Source organism: Antechinus flavipes, chromosome 1, assembly GCF_016432865.1.
Source record: "Antechinus flavipes isolate AdamAnt ecotype Samford, QLD, Australia chromosome 1, AdamAnt_v2, whole genome shotgun sequence".
Classification (NCBI taxonomy): Eukaryota; Metazoa; Chordata; class Mammalia; order Dasyuromorphia; family Dasyuridae; genus Antechinus; species Antechinus flavipes.
Window position 1 is genome coordinate 337,262,152 of NC_067398.1, and position 24,480 is coordinate 337,286,631.

The 24,480-nt window shown below is 43.5% G+C and overlaps 3 protein-coding genes across 6 annotated transcripts; 1 reads left to right on the forward strand and 2 right to left on the reverse strand.

Annotated features, from left to right (window-relative positions):
- Positions 1-641: 641 nt before the first annotated feature.
- ANTKMT (adenine nucleotide translocase lysine methyltransferase) lies at positions 642-6,233 on the forward strand. 3 transcript variants are annotated; one of them, XM_051969198.1, is made up of 6 exons: positions 642-1,104; positions 3,258-3,421; positions 3,506-3,610; positions 4,305-4,445; positions 5,211-5,261; positions 5,736-6,233. In XM_051969198.1, exons 2-6 carry the CDS (start codon positions 3,260-3,262, stop codon positions 5,934-5,936), a joined length of 660 nt encoding a protein of 219 aa, XP_051825158.1. In that variant the 5' UTR covers positions 642-1,104; positions 3,258-3,259; the 3' UTR covers positions 5,937-6,233. The 3 variants fall into 3 exon arrangements, with proteins under 3 accessions (XP_051825158.1, XP_051825166.1, XP_051825152.1); XM_051969206.1 differs by lacking the exon at positions 642-1,104 and adding an exon at positions 1,123-1,381; XM_051969192.1 differs by lacking the exon at positions 642-1,104 and having other exon boundaries at positions 1,562-3,421.
- A 314-nt stretch (positions 6,234-6,547) lies between these two features.
- Positions 6,548-13,394, reverse strand: LOC127543203 (coiled-coil domain-containing protein 78-like). Its single transcript, XM_051969229.1, has 6 exons — positions 13,297-13,394; positions 12,756-12,930; positions 11,905-11,948; positions 9,601-9,661; positions 7,369-7,469; positions 6,548-6,780 (listed from the first exon to the last, which is right to left on the reverse strand). Exons 2-6 carry the CDS (start codon positions 12,888-12,890, stop codon positions 6,717-6,719), a joined length of 405 nt encoding a protein of 134 aa, XP_051825189.1. The 5' UTR covers positions 12,891-12,930; positions 13,297-13,394; the 3' UTR covers positions 6,548-6,716.
- On the reverse strand, positions 12,937-20,488 carry LOC127543192 (coiled-coil domain-containing protein 78-like). Of its 2 annotated transcripts, XM_051969209.1 has the most exons (6): positions 18,748-18,846; positions 16,672-16,721; positions 15,590-15,678; positions 14,565-14,643; positions 13,983-14,108; positions 12,937-13,510 (listed from the first exon to the last, which is right to left on the reverse strand). In XM_051969209.1, exons 2-6 carry the CDS (start codon positions 16,681-16,683, stop codon positions 13,283-13,285), a joined length of 534 nt encoding a protein of 177 aa, XP_051825169.1. In that variant the 5' UTR covers positions 16,684-16,721; positions 18,748-18,846; the 3' UTR covers positions 12,937-13,282. The 2 variants fall into 2 exon arrangements, with proteins under 2 accessions (XP_051825169.1, XP_051825177.1); XM_051969217.1 differs by lacking the exons at positions 12,937-13,510; positions 13,983-14,108; positions 14,565-14,643 and adding exons at positions 19,383-19,469; positions 20,076-20,488 and having other exon boundaries at positions 15,596-15,678; positions 18,748-18,927.
- Positions 20,489-24,480: the final 3,992 nt, after the last annotated feature.

A 24,480-nucleotide genomic window follows, 5' to 3' on the forward strand; every position in this document is an offset into this window, starting at 1 on the left:
CTTCTTGTCTCTGTAAGGCGGCCAGAGGCGGGTAAAGTCTAGAGCAGGGGGCCCAGCTTTCTAATTAATAGCCTGGTACTCGGTTTCCTCACTCATAAAAGGAAGGGTGTGGGGGTTCTTTTGCATTTGGCCCCCTGCTCCCAGCACTTCGTACCTGATACGCAGCTCTTGTGTGCTGGTCCAAAGTTTAGCCAAACCAACCCCCTCTTCCAAGAAGCTTCCTCATTACTGCCCCCCGGCCTTCATTATTGCGTGTTTTCTATGTAGCGGCATGTGTGCCCCCTTCCCCAGCATAGAATGTAAGCTCCCTGAGGGCAGGTACTGTCTCCTTTTCGTTTTTGTGCTCCAAATACTTAGCAGGGCGCCGGTGCCTAAGAGGAGTTTAATAAATGCTTGTCTTGGGCCGATTAGATTAAATGAGCCGGAAAGTCTCTTGCTGCTCTTTTTAATAACTGCAAGAAAGAACTTTTGAGGGGGAAGTGGTAAACCGGTGAGGCACGCCTGAGGCTAACAAGAACTCCCCAGGTCTTCCCCACCCCCACCCTCCCTCGGTCACCCACGTGGATAAAAGCAAGCAGACCACGTGCTCCTCCCCCAGGCTGACTCGGCAGGCTGGGTGACCGTTAAGTGCGCGAGAAAGGAAGAACGCATTTGTCTAGCGAACGCACGCGCTCCACTTTCTTGTCCTTCCTCTCCTCATCCCGCCCCCACCTCTCACTGTCTCCTAGGTGACGGTGTGCGACGCGACCGGTTCTCCCGACCTCCCCATTCGACTCTCGCGCACGCGCTCCACTTCCTGAGGAGGTCACGCGCCAGGCCGAGCCCGACTGGGCAGCGCACTCTCTTCCGGGTGACAGTTGGCGACCTGCCTGTCTTTGAGCTTCCCCCCGCCCCCTTCGTCCCAACGGCTGCGGCCCTGCTGAGGGGATCGCCCAAGCCCGAGAGTGGGGGCCCCTGGGATCCTGCAGAACAGAGTATTCGGAGGGTCAGGGTCGCTCTCCGCCCAGACTCTGCTTGCTGCTTTCGGGGGGTGTCGTGGCCGAATCCTTCCCGGCCGAAGCGGTGGTGAAGGGAAACGGGGGCCTATTCCGCCCCCCCCAAGAGGTGGGAACCCAGGAGGGAGGGGGGTGACGCTGCCCAGCCCGTGAGGCCCCGCCCAGCCTGCCCCTCCCCCAGGCTCCTGCGGTGAAGGGAAGGACGGAGAGGAGCAGGTGCTGGCGGAGTCCTGAGCCGGGCGTCTGAAGGGCTTTGGACCCCGGCCTCGGGGTTGCCCCTGTAAAGAACCCCTCGGGTCTCCTCCTCTTTGTTTTGTTGTGTCGCCGCAGCCTCGGGAGGGGTATTCTCCTCCTCCTCCAAGATGTCGAGGCCCAGGCAGAGGAAGGTGACACAGGAAGCCATGTAGAACTGGAGGGGCGGCGGAGGTCATCCAGGCCCATACAACCCCAGTTTGCAGATGTCGAAACAAGTCCAGGCAGGGAAATGGCGAGGAAAAGGCACAAAGCGCCCAGATTTCCAGTATCCACTGCGGGGGGGGAGGGGGGAGGAGGGTTATTATGCACACTTTGATATTTTCTGCTGGTATTAGAGCGATTACTGTTTGTAAATATCTTACCCTTTCTGCCCCTTCCCCCCAATCCTGCCAAGCACACTCATTGAGAGGCCTTTCTGTTTGGGCGGGTTGGAAGGGATGGGGTTGGAAGCTCTGATTGGTGTAAGGACCTCAAGTTTCCTTTCGGTCTAGTGTGTCTTTCCCCCTAGGTAGGTCATTCTGGGTAGAATAGATGGGCTGGGTGGAGTTGCAGAAAAGACACACCATTAGTATTACCTTAGGCTCCGCTAAGAGGGGCACAGACTCCAGGAGTGGGGGTTAGTTGGGGAGGGAGGAATACAATCAATAGGCCTGCTGTATTCTATCTGCCTTGCCTGGGCCACATTTGGACCATTTCAATTCTGGACTCTAATTTTTAAATCCAAACGGGGACCTTTGATGAAGGGTCATGCATACCATATATGGGTCAGTTAAAGAGGTTGGGGTTCATTTGGTTCTCCAGGGACATGATAACTGACCTCCAGCTGTTTGAGGGGTAGTCAAATGGAAGAGGAAATGGATTTGTTCTCCTGTCCCAGAAATAGAAGCAATAGGTTAAAGTGTCAGCCTGATTTAGGATCTCTAGGAAGGAAAAACTAGCAAACAATTATCTATCAAAAGTGGAAATAGGCTGCCTTGCAAAGTAGTGGGTCCTGTCACTACAGGTCATCAAAGAGGTTGGATGACCAGGAATTTCTGATTTAGTTAAAGAGAGGCTCCTTTAAATGACTTGAAATTGTTCTGTTCTTGTCCGTCTGTTGGAGAAGTGATACTTATTGAAGTATATTTTGGGCTAGGTAACTTAACCCAGCTCTCAGATTAATTTTGCTTTAGGCAAGTGTTAAAAATTGCATAGGTAAAGGACAAACAAGGTTGAGGGAAAGGGTGATTATAAAAAGATATGCCATAGCATTCCTTTAAATAGCAAATCCAAGTAGGATATTTAAAATAGGGCTGGCATCATCGTAGAACATTTTAGAAATTTTCATCATGGAAAGAGCCCAGGTTTACAGACCTGGTTATGCTACTGACTCACTATGGGAACTTGAACAGATTTCTTACTCTTTCTGGGTGTCAATGACTACTGCAAAACAGGTTTAAATTATCTTTTAAGGGGAAACCTCTTCCATCTCTGATTTTCTATGATTTTTGTAAAAATATTTTTCTAAAGTAAGGTACATCCACAGTGCATTACTGTCTCCTGTTGGGGATGTGGAGTGGAGGGATCATCAGGCTTTGTAGATGATTATAAGGGGCATGATTTGAGGAGCATCAAGGAGCTGAGCTGACTTGGGTTTATACTTTGATTTCACAATAAATTAAAATTTTTAAATAGCAATAATCAGTTATTTTTAACAGTGGCAATGATTTTTGGTATTTTAATGGGTTCATTTTACATGCTAGCCTGCAGAGTGGGGTGATTCATTGTCAGTGTGACTATTAATCTTTTTGTATGCCAAGGGTTTAATTGTCCTTGTCTTGACTAGTGAGGTCTATCACTCAGGTAGGTGGGGGCTTGTGCCTAATAGGGTATTGACTGGAGAACCATGGGTGGGGCCCATCATCTGAAAACATCTGATTCTGATTCTGCTGTCCCTAAAGCAGGGACAATAGAGAACAGGGGCAGAATGATGGAAAATGGAAGTTAGTATACATTTTGTTCCCATAGAAATGGATCAAGATGATCCCGGAGAGGCCATGGCAGAACTACAGGAACGCCACCTTGGGGGACTGGGTATCTTACAAGTGGCAGCTGGCACTAGTTTACTTGCCTATGCAGTCTGGGCAGGGTTACTTATGCCTGGTTTCCGAAAAGTGCCCCTGAGGCTTCAGGTAAATGGGTCTGAGTGGGGGAGATGGGTAAGTTAATAATTGAAGAGCCACTTCCAACTTTATGTTTTCTCTGTCTTTTTCAAGGTTCCCTATGTCCCAGCAAGTAGACAGCAGGTAGACAATGTGATGAGACTTCTCCGGGGCCGCTCTGGCAAGATGGTGGACTTGGGCTCTGGTGATGGCAGGATTGTAAGAAGGGGAAAAATCTCCTCTCTCTACTCCTTCCTTCTGACTGTTCTTTTTGGTTGAAGCATAAAGTTCCTTTCAGACCATGCTACTCTTAATTCATTTCAGCAAATTCTGCGAATATTTATTGACCATCTGTTATCAATAGTTGCTACTCAAGGAGAGTCTTGTCCTGGTATTTGCAAGGGAATTAAAGAGTAGGGGTACACAATTAACTAGTGCAAAACAGTATGAAGAATGCATAAGAAAGAGACAAAATGTAACATGAGAATTGTGCAGAGTGATCATTTCCAGTTGGTGAGAGACAGACAAATTCATGGAGGAGATGGCATGGGAACTGTGTCTTGAGTCATGGGTTGGATTTCAGTGGACCTAAGTCAGGGGGAAGAACATTCCCAGGCAAAGGCACTGAAACAGTACAAGCTCAGAGAATGAGTAGTAATAGATCAGTTGGATCTAGAATGTGGAGGCCTTGAGTACCAGATGAAAGAACAGGGTTTCTTTTCCCATATTCCATCTTGTAAGCCTCAGTCCCCTGTATCAGTGAGAAGTTTCTGGAAACTATTCCCCCTGTGCTTCATTTTCCCTATCCCTGTTTGCTCCTGTCTGTGACACCTCCCTTTGCCTTGTCTCCAGCCAGCACCACCTCTGATCCTTGAGGGATGTAGTAGGGAGTGCTGATTGTTTGGTCCTACAGGTTTTGGCAGCATACAGACAAGGATTCTGTCCTGTTGTGGGTTATGAACTGAACCCCTGGCTTCTGCAGCTTTCCCGGTTCCATGCGTGGCGCGCTGGTTGTGCTCAAAAGGTCTCCTACCAGAAAAAGGATCTCTGGAAGGTAATTGTAGCTCTGTACCCTTCATTCTTTTAGTTCAGGATTCCAGTTAGTTGGAGTGGGTAAAAGTCAACAGGGTACACAAGTACTGATTGATTCGGGAAGCCAGCATGCTTAAAGCTATGAGTTTTGAGGTCAGGGCCAGTGCATCTAGCAGTAGAAGGTGGCTATTTTATCCTATCTTCCTACCCATCTTGAGGAGTTAAAAACTTTCAGGTCTAAATAGGATCTTAGAGATAATTTACTCCAATCCCCCCTCATTTATAGGGGAGGGTAAAATAGAGAAGTAACAGATTTCCAAGCCACTTGGAACTGAGCTATTTTTCTAAGTGATTCCGTGACTTGGGACTCTGGACCTCTGGCCTCCGTGAATTGGTTAATCTAATCTGGATGATTTGAGATATTTCCTCAGTTGCTAATAAGATAGGCTTTAGGGACAGCAGAATCAGATGTTTTCAAAGAAGAGAAATAGTCATTCGTTTAGCATAACTTTGGCCTTAGAATTGGAAGCCATCAGTAGAGGAAGAGCAAGGGCAGCTGCTCTATACCAATAGCTTGGTATCTTCTGGTTCCCTGGGAGTTAAGAAAACAGTTGCTGGGAATATGAAAAAATACATGTTTAGAGGTTTCTAACCTCCCCAGGTAGAGCACAAAGGTTTCTTTTTCTAGGTGTTACAAAAGTAGAAGACATCTGCAAAACAGTCTTCAAGTCCCTTGAGGATGTCATCATGTCCTCATTTCTCCTAAGCAGTCATATCTCTTCTGCAGGTGAATCTGGCTGACTGCAAAAACATCACAGTCTTCCTGGCTCCCAGTGTGGTATGTCTGAGCACTAGCAGAGGGATGCTTTAAGGCCATGGGATTTGTTGAACTAAAATATTCCCAGGGCTCAGGAATGATTTAAACTGAGGTAATTGTTGCATTGTGGGCCAGTGCCCCATCTGTTTGGCTTCACAGCCAACGTCTGCTTGTTTCTCTAGCAGTCCCCATGAAAAATCACAGGCTGTTCCCAAATGGGCTGGCATTGGATGTTGCTAGGAACCCTAAAGACATCTCAATATCTGTGAGATGGAATGGAAACACTTTGGAAGAAAGTGTAGCAGTCAGATTGAAGGAGTCTTTGGAAGACCTTGTTTGACCTTAGAGTGACAGGACCAGTCCCAGAACTTGACTTTGAGTCTGCTGAGGCCAGATCAGCTTTTTCCTGGCTCCTGTGGTTCTGGCTTATTACTGAGTCCCTCACTCCTCACCCCCATCATAGCTTACGTCTCTCTTTATTGGCCTTTTTCACAGCTACATCTTCTGGAAAACAAACTACTAGAGGAATTGCCTAACGAGACACGAGTGATATCTGGTCGATTCCCTCTTCCCAACTGGGAGCCAACAGCCACGGTTGGTGAGGGCCTGGACAAGGTTTGGGCTTACGATATTGGAGACATCCGGCAAAACATGGAGACAAAGGCAACTGCCTTCCTACAGGGAACACCTGTCTAGATTTTTGGGGCTCCCTTCATGAGAGGGGCACTCTACCTTATATGTAAAGCCCCTTATCTTAGGCAGCCCTTATTTGAACCATGGATTTCCCTCAACTACAGAGAACCAGGATGTGTGCCTCCCCAGGATAGAGCTGATCTTGGTCATTGTACTTGAGGCTCAAAAAATTATTTGGAGCCAACACTGAGAGAAGTAGTTCAGGATCATCTCTAAAGATTTTCATGGCAGCTCTAAGTTAGAACTGAAACTAGTTTCCTGAGATTCACATTTGAACACAATAAAATTTTTCCATTTTGATGCTTGTGACTACCACTAGACTTGAATAATCTTTCTCCACAACTATTTTACTTTTTCTCCCCTCTACTTTTTTTCTATATCCTAGATTGTTTGATTTCCTCTGAAGTCTCTTTCCCTCAGCCTAAATTAAAGCATACTTTAATGGGAGTGGGCTTCAGGGCACAAGAGAATTCAGAGCATTCCAGGGTACAAGACCTCAAAGTTTGTTCCAGATTGCTCCTGGTATGACAACGATGGCCTAGTTCAAGGTCTAACACCATTGTGGGAAGGCATGAGGCATTAACAGGAATGGTAGGCAGGGAATTCTGAGAAAATTGGCTGCCTCCCACCTGCAGATTTAGTTTATTCCCATCCCTAATGCTCCAGAAAACCATGTGGAACTCTCTGCTCGTAGTGCCTCCAGCTGTTTGTTGGGAGTAGACTGAGCAGGCACAGCTAGTGGTTGGTTGGTGCTTTTTTTCTGGGGATTTAAGGAAACTGGCTTCAGCTGTCTTCAGAGGAGTCATTGCCCAGAAGCTTCCTCAGCCTTAAGATCTCCTGCTTGTACCTATGGGTGAAGTTAGGGAAGACAGTTTGGTTCTAGATCAGATTTCTGTGTCTTTGAACCTCTTCTGGGGATCTCTGAGTCTTTATTCAAGAGACCGTTTATGCTCAGTGCTTGACTAGGCCTCTGAACATTCCCAGCTTTCACTGTTCATATTTACCCTATGTTGATGCCAGGATTAGCATCTATCCCAATGATGACATCCTAGTTAGGATTTCCAGGTAGCAATACCCTCACTACTAGGATACTCTTCATTTGTTTCTGCCAAGAGAGGTAGGGAAGAGTAATGGGGGAGAGAAAAAAATCCCCAGGGAGGACTTGATGGGGTCAGTACTAGGCTCCTGTTATTTTTGAAAGGAAGGTTATATTGCATTCTACTTCTTATCTGGAAGAGTCGGGGATAGAAGAGCTGCGAGTATATTAAACAACCTGAATAAAAGTCCCAGAGTAACAGCTACATTCTTGTGCCTCATCAACGGGATGGTGCAGAGGGCTTTAGAGAGGTGAGGTGGTGAAATCTGGGGTGAGTTGGGAGAGTGGCCCTGCAATCCCAATGCAGGGATCCCCTGGAACAGCTCCTCCATAGCTCACCTGCCTAGATGTTTGTCAACATATTCCTGCAGTTGTGAGAGTTGTTGTTCTGCCACCAAGGCCCGGCTCCACAATTGGCCCCGTTCCTTCTCTAGCTCATTCTTGAGTATAAAGAGGAGAGAGAATGCTCAGAATCCCAAAAGATGGAAACAATCTCAAAAGTCTAGTCCAAATTCTACAAGAAACTTGACGATTGACTATTCAACTTGTTTGAATACTTGTGATGAACTCACTACCTAAAGAGGTAGTCCATTCTGTATTTTTAAGAGGTCTAATTAAGCCCTTGTTGCATTCACTCACTAGCTCTAGTTCCTCCCTGTGGGGATCAAGGAAAACAAGCCTTATCACTCACACACATGATAGTCTTTCAGCTATTAAAAGCTAGTAGTAATATCCCCTGCTATTTTCTCATTTCCAAACTATTTCAATTGCTTCAACTGATCTTTGTGTGTTTTTCTGACTTTTAAGTTGAGCTCTCATTCTTATGCTCTGATCTTATGTTTCTAGTCTTCATAGTTAAAATTTTATAAACTGGCTCCAACTTACCTTTTCATCCTTATTTCATCTTGACTCCCTTTCATATACTTTGTATGCCAGCCAAATTAAACAACCTATTCCCTATTCTTGTCTTGCCCTCTCCCATCTCCATGCTTTTTATAAACAATTCTAAAGAAAATTATATCTTCAGTTTCAAAATTTATCATCTTTAATCCAAACCTTTGTGATAAAATGGCAAGTCAACTATTGATACACATCTTAATTCCCACACTTCTCTCCCCCCAAAAAAACCAAAACAAAACCCGAACTCTAGCTATTAGCTTCAAATGGCTCGAGAGCTAGAACTCTTTGGGGTTGGCATATAGTATATAATTTATTGAGTTTGAACTGACCCTGGCTGTTTGTGCTGTGGGCATACCCCAGTTATCAGTGGCCCTTTTACAATATTAATAGCAATGCAATTGGTGGGCAGCTAGATGGCCCAGTACATGAAAGAGTCCTGGGCCTAGAGTCAGGAAGACCTGAATTCAAATCTGACCTCAAGATGCCAGCTTTATGAATCATTGGTATGTCATTTAATCTGTCTTAATCCACTGGGAAAGGAAATTGCAAACCAGTATCCTTGCCAAGAAAATCCTATGGACAGCAGGACATGAATCGTTTGCAACTAAGGGGCAGAAAAATGCTGTTGCTGGTTTCTTATTTTTAAGGGAAAGCACTGTCACTTTCAGACTGGTACTTCCTCTGCTAATTCAAGTACTACTCTTCCCCCCCCCCCCAAAAAAAAAGGCAGCAATTTCTTCCCTTCTCTCTCTGCCCATCCATTTCTTAGCAAATGATTTTGGCAGGGTAATGAAAATCCTATTGACAGCAGGACATGAATCGGTTGTAACTAAGGGGCAGAAAAATGCTGTTGCTGGTATCTTTTTAAGGGAAAGCACTGTCAACTTTCAGACTGGTACTTCCTCTGCTAATTCAAGTACAACTCCCTCCTCCCTTCCCCCCTCCCCCCCCCCCCAAAAAAGGCAGCAATTTCTTTCCTTCTCTCTCTGCCCAGCCCTTTCTTAGCAAATGATTTTGGCAGGGTAATGATAAGCTATTTAGAATTAAGTTTGAGATGATTTAGGAATTGGTCTCTCAAATCCCAATTAACAATCCCAAATATAGTCAGGATCTTCACCTGTCTGAATGGTGCTTAGGAGAAAGATTAATTGGCTTGTTCTGTTCAGCCTCATTGGGCAAAACTAAAATCAACAGGAGGAAATTGGACACAGGTTTTGGCTCAATATAAGAATTTCCCAAAAAATGCCCAGAAATGGCTGGGGACTTTATGGTCATCTCTTCATTGAAGGTGCTCAGCAGAAATGACATGGTTACCTGTTAGAAGAGGGGATTCCTACTTTAAGTAGAAAGTTAGATGGCTCATTTTCAGAGTCTATGAAATTCATTTAGCTCTAGTCAGAACAGGACTACAGAATTAAGTGTTGGACTTGGGACAACAGAACTATTTCCCTGTCATATCATGTATTTTGGAGATGAGGTGTAGGTCTAGCCTTTCTCGCTGAGAGATAGGATGGAATCTCATCCAAGATGGGAACTTTAGCCTTTCTATCCTTGAAGGAAGCAGCTTTGATCTGAACTCCAGCCCCTTCATTCCTTAGACTGGCTAGATGTTGGGTGGTGAGGAGAGGAGATAACTGGATCAGCCCTAGGGTCTTCTCTCTGAAACATTACCTGAGTGTTTTGGGTGAACTCTTGAAGCTGCTTCTGGATGTTGGCGCAGACCACTTCATCCCTAAGAAAGAAGAAAGGAGCATGTATGGAGGATGCAATGATATAAATAGGTCTCTGATCTTATAAGGTGGGCAATGGGACTCTCCAGCCACTTGGAGATTAATCTCAAGTAGCCCCATCCCTGGCTCATTGACCCCTTATTTGAAAGGTTTGTTATATAATAGGCTTCTGCTCTGGTAGAGCAAGAACTTGGCACCCTTGGGCTTCATTTGATTTGACCGTTTTTGCCACAGTACTATGAAAACTCTCAACTCTGCCACTTACAGACTCCAAGCTTTACCTCAGTTCTTCTATAAAATGGGAATATATAACCTTGTTGTGACGATCATATGAGAAAATGTAAAGTGCTTTCTATATTGTCAAAATGTCAGTTTGAGTATTGTAAGCCTCTTCCTGAGGCTACATGTTAAGTGATGAGAATGATTCAGATGAAAAGAATGGTCAAGACACTGGTGTAAAACCGTAGAGAACACAGAAAATGATTGACTGTAGGCAGCATGTATTAATGGAAAAAGGATCCAGAACATCATATGTAATGGTACTGTCTCTTTGTGTGAAAACTTTTTTGTAATTTTGCTCAAATAATTCCTGACTTTCCTTTGGTAGGTAGATTCCCAAATATTTTATGCTATCAACAGTTATTTTGAATGGAATTTCTCTTTGTATCTCTTGCTCTTGGATTTTGTTGGTGGTGTATAAGAATGCTGAGGATTTATGGGGATTTATTTTGTATCCTGCTACTTTGCTAAAATTATGAATTATTTCTAATAGCTTTTTAGTAGAATCTCTGGGGTTTTCTAGGTATACCATCATATCATCTGCAAAGAGTGATAGTTTGGTTTCCTCATTGCCTACTCTAATTCCTTTAATCTCTTTCTCGACTCTTATTGCCGAGGCTAGTGTTTCTAATACAATATTGAATAATAATGGTGATAGTGGGCAACCTTGCTTCACTCCAGATCTTACTGGGAAAGGTTCCAGTTTTTCCCCATTGCATATGATGCTTACTGATGGTTTTGGTACTGTCTCTTGAACAAAGTTCAACTTTGTTCAGACCACATTTGTTTCAGACACATAGTGCGTATCTGGTTTTGAATGCCATGTTTGACAAAGGAATGGGGAGAGTACAGGAAGTGGAATCAAGAGAACTGAATTTGAATGTTGCCTCTCATACTAGCTGTATGACCTTGATGAATCTCTTAGCACTTCTTCCTCGTCTGCAAGATAAGATTTGCTCTGCCATCTCATAGGATTGGTGTAGAGAAAATGCTTTGTCAATCTAGAAGTGCTATGTGAAATACAATGTAATTCTGTAGTTATATAAATATAGGAACAAATAACAATGGTTGTAGGAATTTTAGATTTTAGTTTAATCCTATTGGAAGAATTTTTTAGAAATTTCAACTGTCCTACAAAGGAGTCGACTTTGCTGAAAGGTAATGAACTTATAGTCACTGGAGATATTTAAGATGGAAGCTAAACGACCATTTGTCAGAGATATTGTAGAAAAGAGGTCCATGCTTCAAGAACAATTGGATAAGATTACATTTGTGAGTCCTTCCTTTAAAAGTCTGTTTTCTAGGCCTCCAAGGCCTTGTTGCTACAACATAGATGCTCCCTGGTGGTCAGGGGAATGCGTGCAGGGAGCTAGTGTTGAGAAAAGCCCTACTCTGATTTCCTGCAATAACATGCCCATCCTATGATTACTTGTGTCCCATACATATAGCATCGCAGACAGGACACTGCACTCAGAATTTACTATATCCTTGTTGAATGAGTAAATAAGTTATTATACCCGTTAGCTCATTTGAATGAGCAGGAGCAGGACAAATACTATTTTCACTTGATAAGGAATTTCAAATTCAAAAAACTGTCATAACCCATCAGACATCCAATAGCCATGCTGTAGCTGACTCACAGAACCTAGGTACCTGACTGAGCCCTTAGTGTTTTCTGGGTTTGCCTGTGGTCCCCCAAGCTGGGGCATATTTAGAAAGGGAGAAGAGGTGGAATCTTTGAAGACTGAGGTTAGGAAGAAGGTGGTCTACCCTCTGTGTCTCTTGTTCTATTCCCTCTCTTCTCCCATCCCTTTATTGCCTCCTTTCCTCTCATGTTCATGGTCAGTATCTAACTCTTGGAAGTTTGCCCCAAAGAAGGGTATAGTTATCATTCCTACTCATCTCTACCACTGATTCTGTTTGGGGCTGTAGAGCATTTCTAATCCCAGACAGGAGGAACACTCGCCGTGGCAAAGATGCGCCCATATTAGAGGCTTTGTTGGATCCAATCTGTGGAAAAGAAACACAAAAGGTCAATTTTAGTACCTCTTCTTTATGTTTTCTGTGCCATTCTGGCACAGGTCTTTGATCCATTCAATTGTGTATGACATTTTTGACATTGTCATTTTGTAGGATAGCCCTTGGTGATAACCTCAGAAAACTAGATACATCTCCCAAAGGTATTTGATTATCTTGAGCTCTGGAGTTGGTGTCTAGGTTTCATTCTTGACTCTGCCTCTTGCTACCTTTGTCATCTTGGTTTTGTCATATGTAAAATGAAAGGATTGGACTAGACAACTCCAAAGGTCCAACTATAAACTTCTAACTATAAATCTACATGAGTATGACTTCTTTCCTTAGGGAATAAAAGCAAGGAGAAGGAAAAATTTTACATTTTGCTTTTGTGGGGGGTGGGTGGTAAATAGGTTGAAACTATAAACTAAAATAAAGTATTTGGATTTTCCATATATCATAAGATATCAGGGTTGGAAGGAATCTTATAATTCTTCTAGTCTCACCCATATTTTGAGCAGGAATTTCTCCTAAAATATTTCCAAACAAAAAAATCTGTCTAGATAGCTCTACTGGCTAGTTTTTCCTGTGGTAAAATAAAAATATTTCAGTATCTTCTATCTTTGTTCCAGCTCTGACATTTTATGATTCTATGACGAATTGGCTAAATAAGATTATATTGGATACCCAGGAACATTAGTCTCTATTTGATGCCTTGTTGTGTAATTGTGGGTAAATCAGTTCTACAGCTTTTTTGAGGTATCATGTAGACTCAATTGAGATCAAAGTGGATTAGTGCTTTACCTTGGTCTGAAGTAGCTGAATTTGAGTTTCCAGTTGAGCTTTGTCTTCACGAAGCTTCTTGAGCCCCTGAGTTAGACTGGACTGAAGATCAACCTCCTTGATGGTGAAATGCCCTTCCGGAGGACCAGGTTCCATGTTAGGACCATCCCGAGCCTTAATCTGCTCCCGCTGGACCCTAAACCAGGCTTGCTCTGTCACCCATTGCATTGATTGTTGCCCACAGAACCCCGAAGGATCGAGAGGTGGCCCTGTTTGGATTTGGTAGTTTATCCAACTCCAGTTTATCTCAGTGAATTCTCTGTACAATTTCCTCCTCTTGAAGGCTGTATTTTCAAAGAGTTCCCCACCCTTCAACCCTCCTCCAACAAAGGGACTAAAATGGACTTGCCCATATTTTCCTTTCTTGAGAGAAAAGAAACACGAGATTTTTGATCTTGTACTCTTTGCCCTGTGTAAGTGGCATTAGGGACAGAGAGCTGGGAGAGGGTGGGCTCTGAGGGGGCTCTGGGCAGAAGTGGGGGAAGGTGTTAGAAGATTGCACCTGAAGGCAGTGAGCAGGCCTCATGGCTCTGCATCAGGCTCTCCATCCTCTTCTTGTAGCTCCGGGCAACCGTGGCCAGCTGGTGTTCTCGGCTTCGGTGGGAGGCCTGCATGTCGTTGAGCATTCCATCCACCAGCTTCTTCATTGCTCCTGGCTCGGCAGCTTCTGTCTGGGGAGGCCCTTGGTGGCTCTGGGTAGTACTGTCCATGTAAGACTGTCCATGGTCCCCCAAAAATGGATACCATGAGTAGTCAGACAAGTCATGGAAGCCCAAGGGGCAATAGGGAATGGTTGAACAAGGGGCTCTTGAGATTGTCTAAGGCAGAACTTTCAAGAGCAGTTTTCACTTAAGAAAAATCATCTTGAAGGTGTGGCCAGAGCTCACCTCTAATACCCACTGCCAGTCCACTTGGACCTGCCATGAACTTTACTAGATAATTCTCTAAAACCTAGCCTCAAACTGCCTCAATTGTTCCTTGATGGCAAGAATCCAGGACTTTGTCCTGGATGCCCCAGTCTCCAGTCATCAGGATTCTTATGGACTCTGTCAACCTGGACCACAATTGACTCAGATAAATTGACATGCACGTTTCTTAATCCCTCCTCACCCAATCCTCATCAAAGAATGGCCTTGTCCACAACCTCCAGAGCCCACCTAGTCTCCTTCCCATCTCCTTGGTTCTTACAGCCATCTTCTTCACATAGTGCAGAAGCCTGGTGCGATACTCGTCATTCATCATCTTCAGCTGTTGCTGCAGTCTGGAATTCTCCTTTTCTACTTCTTGAAGCTGCTTCTGGGAAGTGGACAGTGCCTGGAGGAGGCAGAGAAGGACACGTCAGAGGCAGGGGCTTGGGCAGGACATGGTGCTTGCCTCCACCCCTTAGCTGTGTGGTTTCCTGGGCCATAAGCTCAAACTAGTTGGCATATTTTTAAATATCTATATTTAAGACTGGTTTTCAGAACCTGGAGAAATTTCTAGGGTTAATGGCCAGCATTGTCATGATGCTTAATGTCACAATTGCCTGTCCAGGCCCTGTGGAATCCCCACTCTTGGTGACAGACCCCAGCTTCTTGTTGCCCAGTCATTGTGTGCAGAACTTGGAATCACAAGATCTGGGGCTGCTACTGTGTGACCCTGGGCAAACTCATTCACCTCCCTGGCCTCCCGTTCTTTGTAAAATGATGGGATTTGATTTTTTAAAATCCCTAAGGCCTCTCATCTTTAAATGTTCTCTGATCCCTAGTTAAAAAGTAATTGCTGGCTCACCATCGCCTGTTCATCGATCTTGTGCTGTGTGTCACGGATCTCCTGTTTGGCATCCTGAAGTTCTTTTCCCAGCATTGCCCTAAGGACATAAAAAGGGCAAACATGGCTCTTGGCAGGGGTAGGGACTCCCATATGCTAACCATCCTCCCCTTCCTCCCCAAAAAACAGTCCATGGGACTGGCCATAATCCTCTCTGAAGTCCTTCCAACCCAGAATCTGAGAGGGGGTGGGGGGCAAGAACTGAGAGACGGTTTGGGGGAAACTGATTTCTCTGATGCCAAAATATGGGACCTTTCTGCACTTAGGTATGGCCCAGGATGTCCCTCCTTTCTCCCCACCAATGGCCGGGTCGCAGCAGAGAGGGTGAGGTGGTCAGAGGGTGAAGTGATGCTTGGCTACATGACTGGTGACCCACCCAAGCTGCTTTTCATCCTCTGAGGGGAGTGGAGCCTAAAGGACCCCCTCTTCCTTCTGACCCTCTGGTGCTAGGGTCAATGAGGGAAGCAGAACCTGGCAGCTTGACTTGGCCCTGGGGAAGGAATTGATGGCAGCCTACTGCCAAGATGGAAGTGATTCTGGTATCATGGGTCTTTGGGTAGGGATCTGGCTCCCACCTTTCCCTTCTTTAGCTTGCTGATATTTTGTACCTACATTGCCTGTTGGGGGAATGTGTGGATGTAACAAAAGGCAGTATGGTGGTGATATAAGAAAAGTCTGTGACAAGAATAAGAAAACCTGTTTTCTAGTTTCAGTTCTAGAACTAACTCAATGTATAATTTACACAAATTATTTTTCCTCTGGGTCTCACTTCAAGGTCCATTTTCTAGTTTGGCTATTGAATGTTCTAAGATTCTTTCCAGTTCTAACAATCTATGTGTTGGGATTTTAAGTTCTATAAAAAGTGTACTACTCTGCAGACTAATGAAGTGGAATCACTTTTAATTTCCTTTCAGAATGATTTCTTTCATATTGGAACTCAAAAGCTAGCCCCCATCCTCTAAGTCTCCACTGCTCTGACCACTTACACTCTCTCCTCCAGTTTCTCCTGATGAGTTTTCTGCAGTAGCTTCATCTTTTCCATCTCTTCCCGAATGTATTCTTGACTGGCTAGCAGCTGTGGCCATCCCCAGGAAGAGAGATACAAGTGGTAAGGACTGGAGCGAGATAGTTCTTGTTCCCAATCATTGTCTACCGCTTTGCTTCTACTTATATATTCATTTATACATGATGGCATAGCCAACGTTGGCATAAACTGGTTGAAAGCTGCCATGAATCAGCTTCAGGTTGCATGTTGGAAGTGGGAATTTTATAGCTAGGCCTTACTTGGCGTATTATAGGCCACACACCCAGATCTATGTTCTTCTAGTCCAATTTTCAGATCCCCGAAGACTGGACCAGAGACTGTTCTGAGGACAGTGTTTGGAAACAGTGCTTTTAGAGACTCGGGCCCACCCAAGATGTAGGTAATGCTCTCTCAAACTCACCTCTCTTCTGGGATTTGCTCCTGGAAAAACCCTACCCATTTGATCTGCTGGGAACAAAGGTTCCCTAGATATAGAGGATTTGGAACTCATTAAAGCATCCTTGATTATCTTCTGATCATCACTGTGATCTTTCCTGGGGACAGGGATACCATATTTGCTAGTAGGATAAAAGGAAAAGGTATTGTCCCAAAGGCCCAGGCCAACTTGATTGTAACTTTTTTGGGAAAGAACATAGAGGTAGGAAGGATATTGTTTTTTTTTTTTTTAATTTTATTTTATTTAATTAATAACTTTGTATTGACAGAATCCATGCCAGGATAATTTTTATACAACATTATCCCTTGCAATCGCTTATGTTTCGTTTTTTTCCCCTCCCTCCCTCCCTTCACCCCCCCCCCCAAGATGGCAAGCAGTCCTATATATGTTAAATATGTTGCAGTGAAGGATATTGTTTTAAAGAAAAAATTAGGAAGTTAAACAACCTTTCTCTCATTTCTTACTATTCTAATCATGAGTATTTTATACATTTGAAATTTGACTGTCTTTGTGATCAGAGAAGCTCATATTTTTTACTTGTTTTTCCCGAAAGGAAATGGAAAAGGACTTGGACCTGTAATACTTACTTTCTTTTCCATTTTCTTCTGTTCCGTTCAGAGGCAATGATATCTTCTGTCTGAGAATAGTGGGAAGGGAAATGAGAGGCATCTAGGACTGGTGAAACAGCTGCTTCCATGGTCTTAACTATGATCTATGTCCTTGTCTTCCCAAACCCTGGTTCAAAATCCTCCTTCAGGAAGCTGTCCCAGATTAAATTTTAGCCCACTTTCTTACTTTACATGCTTTCTTAGGAAACATGTTCATTTGACCAAATACATTGTCAAATGTTATAGTAAATTTTCTTCCAGTAACCCCCCAATCAAATAGCTATTTGAGTGAAAGTAGGGGCAGTGACTTTTTTCCCTGAGGCAATTGGGGTTAAATGACTTGCTCAGGATCACACAGCTAGGATGTGTTAAGTGCCTGAGGTCAAATTTGAACTCAGGTCTCTTGACTTCAGGGCTGGTGCTCTACCCACTGTACCACCTAGCTGCCCCTGAGGCAGTGACTTTTAAAGGTGTTAGGTGGTACAATCAATAGAGTGCTTGAAGACTTGAGTTCAAATTCTACTTTAAGAAACTTCCTAACTCTTTGTCACTATGGACAAATCATTTAATCCCTCTGAACCTCAGTCTCCTCATGTATAAAATGGGGATAATAATAGCTCAATATTCTCACACGATTGTTGTAAGGATTAATTGAGACAGCACATTTAAAGCATCCTGCAAACCTTAAGGCATTATGCACATTCTAGCTACTATTACCAGTGCCCCCCCTCAATTCCCAGTGTCTTTCCCAGATTTAGGGATCTGTCTTCAATGGAAACTCATTCAGTGGTGTTTTCTGAGGGACCTTTTGAGATAGCCCACCTTGAGTTTCTGATGAGTGAACCCTTGCACCAAAGATCTGATTCTGTCTGGCCTGGCAGCTATGCCAGCAACTACGCCAAGCTCGGAGGGTTGAGAAGATGTCAGTTCTGGCCCGGCTGAGAAAGGGTGTTTTTTCTTAGATGGGGCAAATAGCTCTAGGCTCAGCTCCTCACTCTGGAGCACCAGCAGGATAATTACCATGTGGAAAAAAAGGCTTGTGTTCTAGCCCAGCTCTCGGCCTCCATTTGTGCTTAGTGCTTGAGACAAAGAGTGTTCTTCCCTGCCTTTTCCTGGGGCCAAGGATGGGCATTTCTTTTTTGGGTCTCAGCTTTCACCTAAGCTGCTGGAGCAGGATGAGAACTTAGAAGGGTTTTGAGGTACTCAAAACAAATACCATATTTGCTAGGATGGTGAGTGCAAAAGATGTTTTCTTAAACGCCCAGACCAACTTAATTGTAATTTTTTGAAAAAGGACATGGGAGTGGGAAGGATATTGGGTTAAAAAAAATTATTAAGCTAAATCACATTTCTCTCCCTGCTCACCATCTCGATTATATGAGTATTTTATATATTTGAAATCAGATTGTTTGTATCTTTGTGATTAGGGGAGCTCAGATTATAGAGTGTTAGATCTGAGAGAGTCCTTAAGGTCTAATCTCTCTTCCCAGTTGTCAGAAAAGGAAAATGAGATTCAGAGATGAGAAATGATCTATTCAAGGTCATATAATTATTAAGTTGTAAAGATTAGAACTCAGGTCTCAAGATTTTTTCCCCTCTTATCTCAAAGTACTCAGGCATTAGGTGGCAGAGTACTTATAGTCTGGAAGACCTGAGTTAGAAAGCTGGTTCAGACATCATTATGACATATTATTTAAACATTCTCAGTTTTCTAAGATGTAAAATGGAAGTAATAGCGCCTACTTCATAGAATTAGGAAGAGCTAATAAGATAACATGTATGAAAGCCTTTGTAAGCAAGATATAAAGCTTAGCTGTTGCCCAGAAGAGATGGAACAGAGGTGGGCGGAGAAGCTAAGGGTAGTATGCCTGTCAAGTGGGTCATTTCCTAGGAGTAGAGCCATTACCCAGGCCTCTGCTCCACAGCCTGCTCTGGCTCTCCAGGTACAGGCCAGGACAGCTTGGAGGGAGTCCCACAATGAGTTAGGCCCCACAGGACTGGGCAGAACCCCAAGGAGGAAGCCCAGCACTCCCACCTGACTTCTCGCACCCTCACCTCAGGTCCCCGAGGCTTGGCCAGGGTCCGGTAGTTGTTCTCAAGGCTGACGTAGGCATTTGACAGCTCCTGACGCTTGTCTTGCAGTTTCTTTAGCTGTTCTGCCAGCCCTGCCTGCTCATGACCAGCTTTCTCCCCAGTCAGTTCCAGCTCGAGGACTCTGCTCTCCAGTGTCAGAATCTGAGGAAGAGCAGGGCTGGCGTGAGAGGCGGCAGTGACCCTGCTCTTCCTCCGCCTTCCTCTACAACCCCATCTCCTCCTTTTCCCTGCCCAAGGGCCCAAGGTCAGCCAGGAAGCTGACTGGTAGATTCTGGGATGAGTTGCAGTTCCATGGAAGAAGGTCAGCCTGGGAGTTAGGAGAGCTGGGATGTATTTTTACCCTCTGTGACGTTAGGCAATCTTATCCATTTTCTCATCTGTAAAATGGGGATTTTACATATTTGAATATATATATAAGTGGAAGGATTATCTCGATGGGGATGAGGATTAGAATAGGATGTACTGAGCTTTCCCCCCGGCTTGCCATGGCTGGGGTCTCTGTGTCAGGTCCTTATTGCTAGTCCAAGAGAAGAATGGGGAGAGAGATATCACGAAGAGACAAGCAGATACACACAAATGGGCACACACACGGGCACCTCACACTTCAGCTCAAAGCTCTCCGTCTCATATTGCTCCCTCAAGCGATTGGTCTCAATTTGGAGATCCACGAGCTCCTTATAAATCTGGTGGGAAGGTGGGGAAGAAGGTGGGTCATAAGACTACTCTAGTCCCGAGTTTCTTGGGGAAAAGATTATTTGTGTGGCTTCTCATACTTTTTGGGAAACGGGGGCCCCCTGGCTCCTGGGTGCCCAGTTCTGTGCTGCATATTCATGGTGATCTACACTCTGTTCTTGGGCTACTCCAATTCTGGAGCCCCAGGCCCTTGTCTTTGGGGAGCTCACAGCTTAGAGGAGGAGACAAAACTCACATTTGACTATATGTGTGGTGAGTATACAGCAGATGCCAGATGAGGGCCATATACATGTAAGTGATTTAGGAACTCAGAGGGTCAGGCCTGAAAGAATGGGGGCTGAGTAACGAAGAGAACAGGTATTTCAATCAGGGAAAATGATGTAGAACCAGGGCAGTAGGCAGGGGGGTGCATGGGAAAGGACATTAAGGAGACAGGTTGTAGCAGAATGTGTGTGTGAGGGAGGCTGTAGAGGACCTTGGATAGCCAACCAAGGGCCTGATTTTCCTGTTGGGGTCTTGCAATAGGGATACACCCACAATGGGACCTGGCTTCTCTTACTCTGTACCGTGCCCTCCCTGAGCCCTGCAAGGATCACCTGTAGCTTCTGTTCCTCCCTCAGCCCCAGCTGGGGGGAGAGGTTGGTCCTGGAGCTGGTCATCTGCATGATAGTCCCAGGGAGCTCCCCTAGCCTTCCTGGCAGCTGGTGGCTCTGTGGCAGCAGCTGGATCTGGGCCAGCGGGGAGAAGGGGGAATCGATGGTCTCTCTCTCCCCTCCTCCCACCTATCCCCTTCTCCACCCACTTCTGGCGGACCAGACACTGGGGACTGTTAGCCAGTCTACCTCTTCAGCCAGAACAGAGGTGTCTGAGACAAGGCCTGTGTCTGTCTGCTGAGGCAACATTCTCAGAAATAGGTGAAAATGTCATTGAAAATATTTAGCAAAATAAATAATACAAGGAAACAATCTGTTCATCTTACTTTGTAAAACTAAGTCAATATGGGCCCCATACTGGATTCTTATATATGGTTTAGGGACTCCTCCTTACCATATGTGTTCAATAGCACTTTGCTTGGGTTTTTAAAAAAGGAAAGATGCGTGCCCTGGGAATTAGGAACTGTATTTAGTCCCAGTTGTGCCACTAACTAGCAAGTCCCCTCCTTTCCCTGGACTATTTTTTCTTTGAAAAGAGAAGCTGAACAATATGGTTTCTGTGATTCTTTCTGATGCTGACCTCTGACGTCCTACAATTTTAGACAGAAGAAAAGAGCTAGTACATTATTCATTTGTGTCATCTCTGCTAAACTTCAATTCCCCAAATTCTTTCATTCCTTTATCTAACCCCTCCCCCCCACCCCAATTCCCTTCCATTTCCCTTCATCCCAAGGACATTAAATGCTGGAACTCAGTAAAAGCCAATGAATATCCTCCAGCCCACTATTATAGGTATAGGAAAAAGGTCTGGAGAACTGAAAAATATGAGATCATTCCTGAGCCTTATTTTAGCTATAGCAACATTCTCTCTTCAACCTTTCCCTAGAATTGGTCATACAGGAGCTGAATAGACACCTTCTCTTCTGGCCTTCCTCAGACCACCCTATAAAGGGGCCACAGGGCAGGGATTCCTGTGGGACAAAAACCCTGAAGGCCATACCCAGCCAGGAAAATCATAGATTTTCTCTAAGCCTGTTTCCCTTGCTTTCTGAGTCTGTCTATTTAATCTTAGTTCTAATGACTTTATGCCCCTCTCTCTAAACCAATCATCTAATCAAATGATAATGATCACACTATTTTTCTTTGCAATCTTATCCTCAATATCTTTAGGCTCTTGATTCAGAATCACAAAGTCTCAGACAAGATCTTAGAGATCATCAAATCCACAAATTCCTGCCTCATTTTGCAGATTTGGAAACTACTCCCCCAAGAAGTTGGGACACCAACAGTCACACAGCAACAGGAATTGGAACCCAGGGCTTGTGGGTGCAAGTCCAACACTCCATCACATCTGTGAATTGGAGCAGGAGGTCTCTCCTGTCCCTCCTTAACTTCCAGGGTTAGTGTGGGAGAGAAGGTTTGAAAGGAAGGGGAGGGGTGGGAGCCCATCATTCAGACCCACCCCCAGAGATGGGCAGGGACTCACTCGCTTGCCTGCTAGCTGTTGTACTGTGGTGGTGGCCGGCCGGTCTCTGCGGTATGAAATATGGAAAACTCTAGATGGGTAGAGCTTGGTCTAGAGGAAATATGTGGAAGGGAAGCCACTCCCCACTTAGTCACCTCCAGGGTTACTACCAACACCTGCTAGTTGCTATAGGGAACTGTTGCCCGCATCTTTGTTTGTTACCTGATGAAGCTCCCCTTGGATATCCTATTACCAACAAGCCAGAAGAAGCCTGAAGGACTGTCAATATAAATCTTCTTTTTTAAAGTACTAGCTTTTTGTTTTCAAAATACATGCAAAGATAGTTTTCAACATTCACCCTTGCAAAGCCTTGTGTTCCAAATTTTTCTCCCTCCCTTCCACCCACCCATCCCCTAAACAGCACATAATCCAATATAAATTAAACATGTGCAATCCTTCTAGTCAATGTAAATCTCACACACAATCCACATACGCGTGTTTTGTAGCCTCAGTTTCCTCTTTTATAAAAAGGGGGAAGTGTGAATCATAGAACATCAGCAGTTTACCCAAACCCCTCAGTTGAATAGACAGGGGAATTGGGGATCAGAGAAAAAGGGATTTCCCTAAGATCACACAGTGTAACCCACTGGGAAAACTGGATTTTCCAAGCCTCTTTCCATTGCACAATAAGAAGATTCTTTCTCATATACTCTATTCTAAACTTTAGTGTTTAAAAACTACAGGATACTATAGTGGACACTGAAAATGGATATTTTGATCATTCCACAGATTCATGAGCTCATTAACACAACATTTCACAGGGTGAACCGATCATCTATGCCTTTTCTTTAACTTTCTTTAAGACACAGCTAAAATCCTACAAGAAATCTTTCCCAATACCCCTTCAATACCAGTACCTTCCCGATGTTGATCATCTCCAATTTATCTTATATATATCTTGTTTATATATAGTTGTTTGCATGTTGGCTTCTCTTAACAGAGGTAGGACTGTGAATACCTGAGGGCTTTTCTTTGCATCTTTAGTACTTAGTGCAATACCTGGCACATTGCAGGTGCTTAATTAATAATACTTTGACTACAGATCTTCCATAGGGGTTTCACTCAACAAGTTGAGGGCCTTCTTCCAGGCCTCTTGACATTGGACCATCTATATAAACTGTTCCATTGCTTATCCTTTGCTCTTGTCACATGACAATTTCAATCCCTTTTCTGAGCACAGAGTTCTCTGATGACATCCTTTATTCTCTTATCATCTTTCTTTGGTCATATGTTGCAGCTCACTCATGCCTACCACATGTTTCTGTATTGTCCTTTGGATACCCCTCATATTTAATTCTTTGAATACTATAGAATTTCAGAATGATCAATATAACATTATTGGGACAATATTGATGGGCCTTGGTTTCAGAGAGGACATTAAACCCATCTGTTAGTTTTTCTTTCTTTTTAAAAAAGTTTTTAATTTTTAAATGTTTCTCTTGATTTCTGATTTTTGTTTTTGTGTGTTCAGGAGTTGTTAAAATAAGTTTCTCAAAGGTAACCCAGCCAATTCTTCTCTTTTTATTTGATTCTTAGTTCATTGCTTATCTGCTTATATCTTTCCAAGATTAATGTATTTCTGTACTAGCTCTATGAAGTATAATACAACTTTATAGGACAATAGGCACTTAGATGTTTTATTGATGCTCTTTTTTTTCTTTTTTATAGTATACTTCCCAATGACTCCCCATCTACCTCACTCTTTCCAACAATAGAGTTCTTTTTAAAAATTTAATTTAATTTTTATTATACCTTTTTATTTACAAAACATATGCATAGGTAATTTTTCAACATTGACCCTTGCAAAACCTTCTGTTCCAGCTTTTCCCCTCCTTCTGCCTACTCCCTCGCCAGATGACAAGTAGTCCAATACATGTTAAATACAATAATACTGTTCTTAAGTGTAACACAACACAGTTGAACACAATATGTCAATATATTGACCATGTCTGACAGAATATACCACATTTCTCCCCTCCCAACATAATAGTATTTTATTTTTTCCAATTACATGTAAAGATAATTTTCAACATTCACTTTTATAAGATTTTGAGCTCCAATTATTTTCCTCCTTCCTGAGATAGATATTACTTATCATTTTAAGTAAAGCTCCATGTATTCCTTTGCTCTCCAGTGGTTATTTTTGGAAATTTTATTTTAGTATATTATTTTTCCAATTACATGTAAAGATGGTTTTCAATTTTAATTTTTAAAACTTTAATTTTTTTTTCTTTTGTGAAGCAATTGAGGTTAAATGACTTGTTCAGGGTCACATAGCTAGTAAATATCAAGTGTCTGAAACTAAATTTGAACTATGGGCATCCTGATTCCAAGGCTTCTCTTTCTCCATTGAGTTACCTGACTACTTCAAGGCTCTTTTTAATTTTTAAAATTTTATTTATTAGTTTTTAATATTTACTTTTATAAGATTTTGATTTCTACTTTTTCTTCTTCCTGCTTCTCACCTCTCCCCAAGACAGTAATTGATCTTCTATAGGTTATATGTGGTATAGTCATGTTAAATGTATTTCCACATTTTTTAAAAAAATAACTTTTTATTGACAGAACCCATGCCAGGGTAATTTTTTACAGCATTATCCCTTGCACTCACTACTGTTCCGATTTATCCCCTCCCTCCTTCCACCCCCTCCCCAGATGGCAAGCAGTCCTTTACATGTTGAATAGGTTACAGTATATCCTAGATACAATATATGTGTGTAAAACTGAACAGTTCTCTTGTTGCACAGGGAGAATTGAATTCAGAAGGTATAAATAATCCGGGAAGAAAAACAAAAATGCAAGCAGTTTATATTCATTTCCCAG

Excerpts from the sequence above, each read along its gene's own strand:
- ANTKMT (XM_051969192.1), top strand. The coding sequence starts at position 3,227 with ATGGAAGTTAGTATACATTTTGTTCCCATAGAAATGGATCAAGATGAT. Across the intron at positions 3,422-3,505 it reads AAGTGCCCCTGAGGCTTCAG|GTTCCCTATGTCCCAGCAAG; the intron begins GTAAATGGGTCT and ends GTCTTTTTCAAG. Across the intron at positions 5,262-5,735 it reads TCTTCCTGGCTCCCAGTGTG|CTACATCTTCTGGAAAACAA; the intron begins GTATGTCTGAGC and ends CCTTTTTCACAG.
- LOC127543203 (XM_051969229.1), bottom strand. The coding sequence starts at position 12,890 with ATGGAACCTGGTCCTCCGGAAGGGCATTTCACCATCAAGGAGGTTGAT. Across the intron at positions 7,470-9,600 it reads AGTTCACCCAAAACACTCAG|AATGAGCTAGAGAAGGAACG; the intron begins GTAATGTTTCAG and ends TTTATACTCAAG. Across the intron at positions 6,781-7,368 it reads GTTGACAAACATCTAGGCAG|GTACAAGCAGGAGATCTTAA; the intron begins GTGAGCTATGGA and ends CTTCACCCATAG.
- LOC127543192 (XM_051969209.1), bottom strand. Across the intron at positions 14,109-14,564 it reads AGATCGATGAACAGGCGATG|GCACTGTCCACTTCCCAGAA; the intron begins GTGAGCCAGCAA and ends TGCCTCCTCCAG. Across the intron at positions 13,511-13,982 it reads ACTATGTGAAGAAGATGGCT|TCTTACATGGACAGTACTAC; the intron begins GTAAGAACCAAG and ends GACCATGGACAG.